Source organism: Lactuca sativa, chromosome 3 (assembly GCF_002870075.4).
Source record: "Lactuca sativa cultivar Salinas chromosome 3, Lsat_Salinas_v11, whole genome shotgun sequence".
Taxonomy (NCBI): Eukaryota; Viridiplantae; Streptophyta; class Magnoliopsida; order Asterales; family Asteraceae; genus Lactuca; species Lactuca sativa.
The window spans coordinates 61,044,388-61,054,778 of record NC_056625.2 but is presented as its reverse complement, the minus strand read 5'-3'; the positions used below and the strand labels follow the sequence as shown (position 1 = coordinate 61,054,778).

Genomic DNA, 10,391 nt, shown 5'->3' with positions numbered 1-10,391 from the left:
CCTTTTTTCTTTTTATTGTCTGAATATTCAGGAGCTAAGACCATTCCAATGCCCCCTTTCGCCATGCATAAACTAAACCAACAATTAAGATAAGCACGAAAATTAAAGCTTCTACAAATACAGATACACCTAATACATCAAAACTCATTGCCCATGGATAAAGAAAAACCGTTTCAACATCAAAAACAACAAAAACTAGAGCAAACATATAATAGCGGATTCTAAATTGTAACCAAGTGTCGCCTATTGGTTCTATACCCGATTCATAACTAGAAAGTTTCTCCGGTCCTTTGCTAATCGGAGCTAAAAATCCCGAAATGAAAAATACCAAAATAGGAATAAGACTTGATATGATTAGAAATGCCCAAAAAATATCATATTCATAAAGCAGAAATATAGATGCACTCCTATGAACATGGAAAATATACCGGATTAGTCAATTCGACTTGAATTTTTTAAGTCGTTCATAACTGTTTAGTTAAAGTAAGAATTGCTTTTGGTCGAACCATTTAGTGGGATGGGCGTGTTTCCTTTCAAGATTCATAGATTAGAATCCTATTTTTATTACATATCTTTAGATATCTTTTGATTTTTTTTTTAGTTATAGTTAAAACTAACTATTTCTCTTATCCAAATTCTCTTGTTTTCATATCAATCTTACCGAGTTATGCTGTAACTTCAATCAAATAAAAATAGTTTCTTTCGTTGGTAGACTATTCTAGTAAGATGGAATCGAATCCGATTACCATATTTCTTTCTTAGTTTTTATCAATTCCTGTAATGTAAAAAATAACAATTTGAATATTGAATTTTTGAATAGAAGAACTATATCTTTTTTTGTTTTTTTAAAGAGAATCAATCTGTTTTTATGTTATTTCGTACTGTAGAATTCTTTTCCTTGTGGGATTATTTTCCCGCGAGAAGTAATGAGAACAATGATAGAATGGATTGCTACCTATGCCTAGATCGCGGATAAATGGAAATTTTATTGATAAAACCTTTTCAATTGTAGCCATAGCTAATCGAGTAGCTCTAGAAGCATGTGTACAGGCTCGTAATGAGGGACACGATCTTGCTACTGAGGGTAATGAAATTATCCGTGAGGCTACCAAATGGAGTCCTGAACTAGCTGCTGCTTGTGAAGTATGGAAGGAGATTAAATTTGAGTTTCAGGCAATGGATACTTTGGATCAATAACTTTCGTTCTCTTAATTGAATTTCAATTAAACTCGGCCCAATCTTTTACTAAAAGGATTGAGCCGAATCCAACATGCATATATTTTAGATAGATACATACTTATATAGATATAGAAAATTTCAACTAAAAACTCGAAGACTAAACAACTCAAATCTTTCTATTTTTGTGTTGGTTGGATCCACAATTAATCCTATGGATCCTTAGGATTGGGATATTATTTTAGATCCTGTATTTTCCCTGGATCGAGACAGGTATCACAACTCTTTCCACCCATCCTGTATATTGTCCTTTTTGTTCCGTATTGTAATAGAAACTTAACTGATTATTAGTTATTAGACGAGATTTTACGAAAAAATTGTTCGTAGGAGAGAACAAATCCTTTTTTCAATACTTACACTCCTTATTATATTAGTTAATAATCCTAGTGGTTGTATTGATATGCTTATTGTGATAGGAAATAAGATATTCAAATAAATTAAATGATTTTTCGTCGAATGACTATTCATCTATTGTATTTTCATGCAAATATGGAGCAGGAAAACTCTATGAAAAGATGGTGGTTCAATTCGATGTTATTTAAGAAGGAGTTCGAACACAGATGTAGGCTAAGTAAATCAATGGGCAGTCTTGGTCCTATTGAAAATGCCAGTGAAAGTAAAGATCCGAATAGAAATGATACGGATAAAAACATTCAGGGTTGGGGTGGTCATGACAATTACAGTAATGTTGATCTTTTTTTTGGCGTCAAGGACATTCGTAATTTTTTCTCTAATGATACTTTTTTAGTGAAAGATAGTAATGGGGACAGTTATTCTATATATTTTGATATTGAAAATCATATTTTTGAGATTGCCAATGATCATCCTTTTTGTAGTGAACTAGAAAGTTCTTTTTATCGGAATTCTAGTGATCTGAATAATGGATCTAAGAGTAAGAATCCCGACCACGATCGTTACATGGATGATACTCAGTATACTTGGAATAATCACATTAATAGTTGCATTGACAGTTATCTTCAGTACCAAATCTGTATTGATAATTACATTGTAAGTGGTAATGACAATTCCAGTAACAATAATTCCAGTAACGAGAATTCCAGTAACGAGAATTCCAGTAATCGTTACTGGAATTGTTCTAAGATCACTTCCAGTCAACAAGGTCTACTCGACATGAATTAGGCGTTAATGAAACTTTTTACAGGAACCTTTCACAAAATTCCCAACTAATAGTAAAATTATCAACTAATCAGAATGCTTGATTATTAGACCATGGTATTTGATTCGGCAAATACATCATTATTGTATACTCTTTCATATATATGGCGCAACCCAATTCTTATTTATTTATTTTTTGAATCGAAATAACTAAAAATCACCCAAATACTAAGAAATTCCCTCTTGACAGTGATATATGTTGTAAGTGATGTTGTATATGTAAATCCTAGATGTGAAAATATGTGGAATTTTCCTATGAGAAGGTAAAAAAAAAAAAGAACAACAGGATATACCTAAATGAATAGAAATAAGAAGAGCCAATTATATAGAAATACTGAATCGTAAATAGAGTTCAGGTCTGAATTCCATAGATAATATAGATGGGATTGTCTATAATGATAGACAAATGAAAGATTTTCTCAAGATTCTTATTCATCTACTTTTTATTTTGAAAATGGGTTGGTTGAACTTGAAAATTAACTCATTGAAATTGAATAAGTAAACAATTAAATTGGATTCGGTTGGATGGTACTTCGTACACCTTAAAGTTCATAGGATGAAAAGAGATTTTTTTGAGGCCCTTATGCTCAGCCTAGCATTGAATAGACTGGGTATTCACCTTATCAATATATCAAATCAATGATGGGGTCTGTTTGGCACCTAACTGGGCACCTAAACGGACCGAACCCTTGTCAGGCTATTGTTCTCTTCTTCCCTCAAAGTTATGGAATGGAGTAAGACATCGATTTGTCAATAAGATCAATTTTTTTGATTCCATGATGGACTCCCCTGAAAAACATCGGCGCGCGTGTAAACGAGGTGCTCTACCAACTGAGCTATAGCCCTTAGTGCTTGTAATATATATTTTATTATGTCGATAATTTTTTGTCAATATGAATATTATCAAGATGACTATTCCATGATCCAAGATCATATTGATCGGTATTGCTTCTAAGTAATATGATATTTATAATCCATCGATGGGATGAGTCCCTTTTGGTTTTCTTTGTGAAGATAAATGACCTACTTAACTCAGCGGTTAGAGTATTGCTTTCATATGGCGGGAGTCATTGGTTCAAATCCAATAGTAGGTAGAACTTATTAGATACCGTGGTCCATGGTATCTAATAAGTTTTTATACCCAATTTCTTTTAGTGATATTGATTTTTTTATCTTTTCTATTTCTTTTTCGTTGCATCAAAATCTGATTTTGCTTGATTGTATTTACTCGGCAGAATCAAGTCAAACAAAACACCCAAAGGGTGTATAAGTGTATAAATCGATGATTGTATTGTTATATCGATTACTGGAACAATTTCTATATCGCATTACAAATGCGATGCTCTAACCTCTGAGCTAAGCAGGCTCACATAACATAAATTCGACATGTATAAGAATTCAATAAACTCTTAGAATCTTTGCTATTCACTATTATACTATTTTAATTCTTAGCTATTCATATTCGCTATTCATAATGAATATTAATATATTAAACCTTTGTAACCCCAATTTGAAATAATAAAAATGTATTATTTGTGAATTATGTGATTTATGTGTTTATTTTCTTAATTATTATAACTTAATAAATTAAGAATAAAATAAGCATCAAAATTAAAGTGTGAGATAAGCCCGATATCTTTGCATAAAGTTTTAGTGGTTGAAACAAGGATTCCGGAGATATAAGGAATGCCAAAATCCGAGTTATAACGAAGAAGTTATGACCTGTCGAAGTTTCGCGACAGAACCGGCACGACGCCGAGTGACGTAAAATATGAATTTAAGATAGAGCGATATTTAGCCTTAGCGATCTAAACGAAAGTCGTAGATTTCGTTAAACCGAGAACGTGCATAAAAGGAACGCCCAAATCTGACTTCGTATGTGGAAGTTATGATTTTTCTAAGTTTCGACTTAGCGGTATGCAGCCCGAATACTCGATTTGAGATCGAGCAGCTTTTAGCCGAAACAATCTAAATGAGAATCGAAGATCTCGTTGTTAGTAGCGAAACGACGGAAAGATAGGCGAGAACGGACATCGGACGAAGGAGTTATGATTTTATAACGAAGTTTTCCTGTCCGGGCCTTCTAAAAATAATTAATAAAAATAGAAGTCAAAATTAGCCGACGGAGTCTAATTGAAAGTTGTAGAGTATGGTCTGACCTTCGCTTGGATATAAAGAACGTCGAAAACGGAGCTCGTATGCGAAAGTTACGCAATTTAGAAGTTCGACGAGTCAATTACGCCCCGCGTAATTTGAGTACGCCCCGCGTACTCAGTCGGATGCAAGTTGCCTGACCAATACTCGAGTGCCACAGATCGACGCATGCAGTGACGTCAAAGTACGCCCCGCGTAACCGAGTACGCCCCGCGTACTGAGTACGCCCTGCGTAATTTGAGATTATGCCCCGCGTAATCCCAGACCCTCAACCTATAAATAGAACTCGAAATCAGCCATTTTCTCTTGTTCAAACTCTTCCCTCTCTCTAAGTTTTGCCTCGATTTGCGTGCCAATCATATCCCGAAGCCCCGGTATCATTCCCGAGCCCCAAAGCAAGATCCGAAGCCCCGAGGATCCCGAAGAGCGTTATTCCCGAGCCGAAGCTCTGCCCGCGAGGAGTTCGATTTTGGTGAAGATCTTCCAGATCTATCAAAGTATACTACTTCTATAAGCCGTAGTGCTGTCGGATCATCTTCTGATCAAGTGAATGTGTAGTTATTTTCTTTCCAACGCAATATTATGAAGTATTTAATATAAAATGCGTGCTACGTGTATATATTTTGTGGTTATATGTGTGAATGTATATTCACTCTCTTCTATCTCATAGATCTGATATATTCTCTATGAAATACGTGTTATGTGTGTATGCCTCATCTGTTATGTGGAATATGTATTGATTAAAGCATGCTATACAGGTTTTTAAACAGTGTATAAAAATGTATATTTTTATCTACTAATATGTTGGGTAGAACATGGGTAGATAATTGGTGTGTAATAAACAGATGAGAGGCCTCGGTGTTATTGGTGTTATTCTAGTCATTCAGCAGAGTATGGATGACGACCACGGACTATTCTAGACTGTCCTGTGGAACACTAGCAGGCTCATTACCTGTAGGTGTTGTGAACGACGTGTTCACCGGTGTACTCTATCCCCCACATGGTTGCCTTTAGGACACTTATTGTTGAGGAAGCCCCTCTGCAGTAATGTCCGTCCCGATGAAAATCCTGAAATAAGTTCCTTATAATAGACGTTATTTTTAGGAACGTAAGGTGAGGATAACGGGAATGGGTAATCGGGTTTATTGTTGATTGTTGTAATTAAATATAATTATTGTGGGTTTGAAAACCCTATATGCTCACCAGGCTCCCAAGCCTGACCCACTCAGTTGATTTGCATTACAGGAAGTGGCGCAAGAGCTTAAGATGGGCGAATCATCAAGTTGTTTTGTTTACAAGTCTGTATATGTATATATTTGTTGAACGACTTGTAATGTTATCGTTCATGCTTTATGATCTATATCGGAACATGACATCCCGACTTTTGATTATGAAATGAAATCATATTTCTATATGAAATGTTTTGATAAATATCTATTTTATCATGTTTTGTTTTTGGGAACAAATTCCGCATCTCTTTTAAAATCAAACGGATTTACTCTGAAAATGTTTAAAAAGCATAAATGAAATCGGTCTTTTTTGGCCGAGATTTTGGGGATGTCACAGTTGGTATCAGAGCTAGGGCACGGGTCGATGTGTTCGACGGGGACGTCGAACCCTATAATGAGGGGTGAAAGTGGGTTAGATCTGATCCCACATCGGTTGGGAAGGAGAACTAAGCATTCGTTATAAGGGGTGTGGATACCTTCCCTATAACAACGCGTTTTAAAGCCGTGAGGGCAGCAGATCCCATAAGACCTCTGCAGTTAAGCGTGCTCGGGCGGGAGTAGTACCAGGATGGGTGACCCCCTGGGAAGTCCTCATGCCGAGTGGCCCAAAGCGGACAATATTGTGATACGTGCCAGAGGGGGATGTTACAGTTGGTATCAGAGCATTAGTTTAAGCGAACTAGGAGTTTGTAGGATTTCTAGACTTAAACTTAGTATGCTAAGTGGAGATTGTGAGATGTGTGTCTGATAAATTTTAGACACGAGCACTAGTTTATTTTTAGGAAAGTTGCCTAAAATGCTTTTATGTGCTAAATGTTATATGTTGCCATATATGATATTGTTTGTTTGGATCTACGGTTTGTTGCCAACCGGATCTGAAGGTTTATGTGTTTAGGATTCTAAGCGTATGTATACGATATTAGAACTAGCATGTAATCGTTTGGAGTAATAAGGTGAAATTATTCGGTGTGTAGATAAAAAAATGGTGAGAACAAGAAGCGGAGTTGGAAATGCTGATGAAAACAGGAATCAACCGCCTATAATTCAACAAGTACCTGTCGTAGCTGATGCACCTGAGCCGATAACAATGGCTGGTGTACAAATGATGATTCAAATGATGTTGGATCGTCAGATGGAAGAAACAAGACGCCTGCTTAGGCAGAATCGTGAAGAACCGTCAAGACGAACAACCAGTGGTTAGACGCAATAACCAGTATGGAGGAAATGATGGTCATGGGTGCAAGTATAAGGATTTCATGGCATCCAAACCACCATGTCTATCCGGAAGCCCGACGCCGGTGCAAGTTATGGACTGGGTCTCCGAAATGGAGACTATGTTTGAAAGTTGCGAATGCAGCAATAGGCAGAAGACCGCTCTTGCGATCCCTCTGCTAAAATCTGGCGTGTTGAGTTGGTGGAAGCTGTTAGCTGACTCTATGCCCAAGGGAGAAGCAAGCAAAATGTCTTGGGAAGACTTTGTGGAACAACTAAAACTGCAATACTGCTCCGAGCAGGACCTTCTGGAAATCAGTAATGAGTTTCAGAATCTGAAGAAAGGGAAATTGAGCGTTACTGAATACGCTGCAAGTTTCACAGAAAAGATGAAGTTTATCCCATATTTGGTGCCTACAGAACTCTCTAAGGTCAACAAGTTTGCCCTTGGACTACCAGCGGACTATGGTCCAATGGTTAAGCAAGCAACCACATTGAAAGCCGCCATCTGGGCTGCTAGAAATGTTGAGACCCAGATAAGGGAAAAAGGTCTGGAAAGGTCTGAGGTTGGCGAGAAAAGAAAAATCGATGGATTTTCAGGGTCCAGCAAGAAAAGTAAATTCTCGAAGTCTAGTTCGAGAGGAAGTGGAGGAAAGATAGAGGCGAAATGGTGCGACAAGTGCAAGAAGAAGCATCATGGGAAGTGTGGCGGGGAAACCACATGCTTCAAATGTGGAAAGCTAGGGCATTATGCCAATGACTGCACCTTCACCAAAAATGTTTGTTATGGTTGTGGTGAGGAGGGGCACATCTCAAGGGATTGTCCGAAAAAGAAGGAAGCAGCAAGACCCAACATTCCGCCAAAGCCAAAGGCAAGAGCATTCCAGATGACACTGGAAGCTGCTAAAGATGAAGCTGATGTCGCTTCAGGTACCTTTCTCGTTAACAAATTGCCTGCCCAAATTTTATTTGATTCTGGAGCCAACTACTCCTTTATATCGCATGAATTTGGTAGAAAACTAGCTTTGCCTGTTGATAGACTAGATAATGCCTTATTAGTCGAAGTTGCTAGTGGCAAGTTTGTACCTGTTAGCTATCGCATGAAAAACATCTTAATTGACTTGAATGGGAATTAGTTCCACGAGGAATTATTGCCTATCGAACTTAATGGTTTCGACATCGTTTTGGGAATGGATTGGCTTAGCGCCAATGATGCCGAAATTTTATGCAAGAAGAAAATAGTGAAAGTGAACCCGCCTGGGAAGGAATCGTTTATGGTGTATGGAGATAAACGCAGAGTAAATTCTGGAATCATTTCTCTAATGAAAGCCAGAAAATGTTTGACCAAGGGGTGTACATCATACTTAGCATTCATGATCGACGCTAAGAAGGAAAAAAGGTGATGCAAAATATTCCTGTTGTGTGTGATTATCCGGAAGTATTTCCCGAAGATCTTCCTGGATTACCGCCCGATCGACAAGTAGAATTTCGTATCGACTTGTTGCCCGGAACAACGCCAATTGCAAAAGCACCTTATCGATTAGCACTAACGGAGATGAAGGAGCTGATGATGCAACTTCAGGAGTTATTGGACAAAGGTTTCATTAGACCTAGTTCATCACCCTGGGGAGCTCCGGTGTTATTCGTAAAGAAGAAAGATGGAAGCATGAGGATGTGCATTGATTACCGAGAGCTGAATAAGGCAACAATAAAGAATAGATATCTGTTGCCAAGGATTGATGACCTATTCGATCAGCTACAAGGTTCAAGTTATTTTTCAAAGATCGACCTAAGGTCAGGATATCATCAGCTGAAAGTAAGAGAGCAGGATATAGAGAAGACTGCATTCAGAACGCGATATGGACACTATGAGTTCTTGGTTATATCGTTTGGACTGACCAATGCTCTAGCAGCATTCATGGATTTGATGAACAGAGTTTGTAATCCGTTCCTTGATAAATCTGTGATAGTGTTCATAGATGACATTCTGATTTATTCGAAAAGCCAAGAAGAGCATGGCAGACACTTGCGAGAAGTGTTAGAAGTCTTGAAGAAGGAGAAGCTGTATGCGAAGTTCTCCAAATGTGAATTCTGGATTCGTGAAGTCCAATTTTTGGGTCACGTGGTCAACCAAGAAGGCATAATGGTTGATCCAGCGAAGATCGAAGCTGTGATGAAGTGGGAACAACCGAAAAGTCCCACGGAGATCCGAAGCTTTTTAGGATTAGCCGGATATTACCGAAGGTTTATCCAAGGCTTTTCTTCGATCGCTAGTCCATTAACAGCTTTGACCCACAAAGGAGCTACTTATGCTTGGAGTGATAAGCATAAAGAAGCATTCGAGAGACTAAAGAAGAAACTATGCGAGGCACCGATACTTTCTCTACCCGATGGGGTTGAAGACTTCGCTGTTTATAGCGATGCGTCTGGGGTTGGATTGGGTTGCGTTTTGACCCAAAGGGATAAGGTGATCGCATATGCATCTCGACAGCTGAAAGAGCACGAAAAGAACTACCCTACTCATGATTTGGAGTTGGCAGCGGTAGTTTTCGCACTGAAAATATGGAGGCATTACCTCTATGGCACGGAGTGCAAACTTTTCACTGATCATAAGAGTCTCCAATATCTTTTTGGTCAGAAAGAATTGAATATGAGGCAACGACGCTGGCTGGAATTACTTAAGGACTACGACTGTGAGATACTTTACCACCCCGGTAAAGCCTATGTTGTTGCTGATGCTCTCAGTCGGAAAGTCAATCTTGAAAGGAGAAGGCCAAGAGCGTTGAGAATTGAAGTTGTCTTGACTATTTTGGAAAGTATAAAGAAAGCTCAAAGCGAAGCTTCTGAGAAAAATGACCGAAAGGAGGAACGTTTGGGCAAAACGTTGGTGTTCGGTGTAAACAGTCACGGACTAAAGGTGTTCCAAGATCGGATTTGGATACCTAAGACAGGAGGAGTCAGAGATCTTCTGATGGAAGAAGCTCACAAAACCATGTAGTCGATTCATCCCGGTAGCACAAAAATGTATAGGGACCCGAAACCCTATTATTGGTGGCCGACGATGAAGCTCGACATTGCGAAGTATGTGGCCGAGTGTGTGACTTGTGCAAGAGTCAAGGCACAACATCAGAAACCATACGGGAGTTTAGAACCATTACCTGTGCCTATGGGTAAGTGGGAAGACATTGCTATGGATTTTGTCACTAAACTACCAAGAACAAAAAGTGGTCACGACATGATTTGGGTGGTCGTTGATCGATTCACTAAGAGTGCGCATTTCATAGCAGCCAAGGAGAAATGGTCTATGGAAAAGCTTTCGAATTCTTACGTGAAGGAAATTGTGAGGCTTCACGGTGTTCCGTTAACGATTGTATCGGATCGTGA

At 38.4% G+C, this 10,391-nt stretch overlaps 1 protein-coding gene and 1 pseudogene across 1 annotated transcript; one reads left to right on the top strand and one right to left on the bottom strand.

The window, feature by feature from the left end:
* Window positions 1-202, bottom strand: part of LOC128132615 (NAD(P)H-quinone oxidoreductase subunit K, chloroplastic-like) — an 897-nt pseudogene extending 695 nt beyond the window's left edge.
* Window positions 203-1,725: 1,523 nt separating this feature from the next.
* On the top strand, window positions 1,726-2,376 carry LOC128132772 (acetyl-coenzyme A carboxylase carboxyl transferase subunit beta, chloroplastic-like). Its single transcript, XM_052769717.1, has one exon. The coding sequence runs from the start codon at window positions 1,726-1,728 to the stop codon at window positions 2,374-2,376; it is 651 nt and encodes a 216-aa protein (XP_052625677.1).
* Window positions 2,377-10,391: the final 8,015 nt, after the last annotated feature.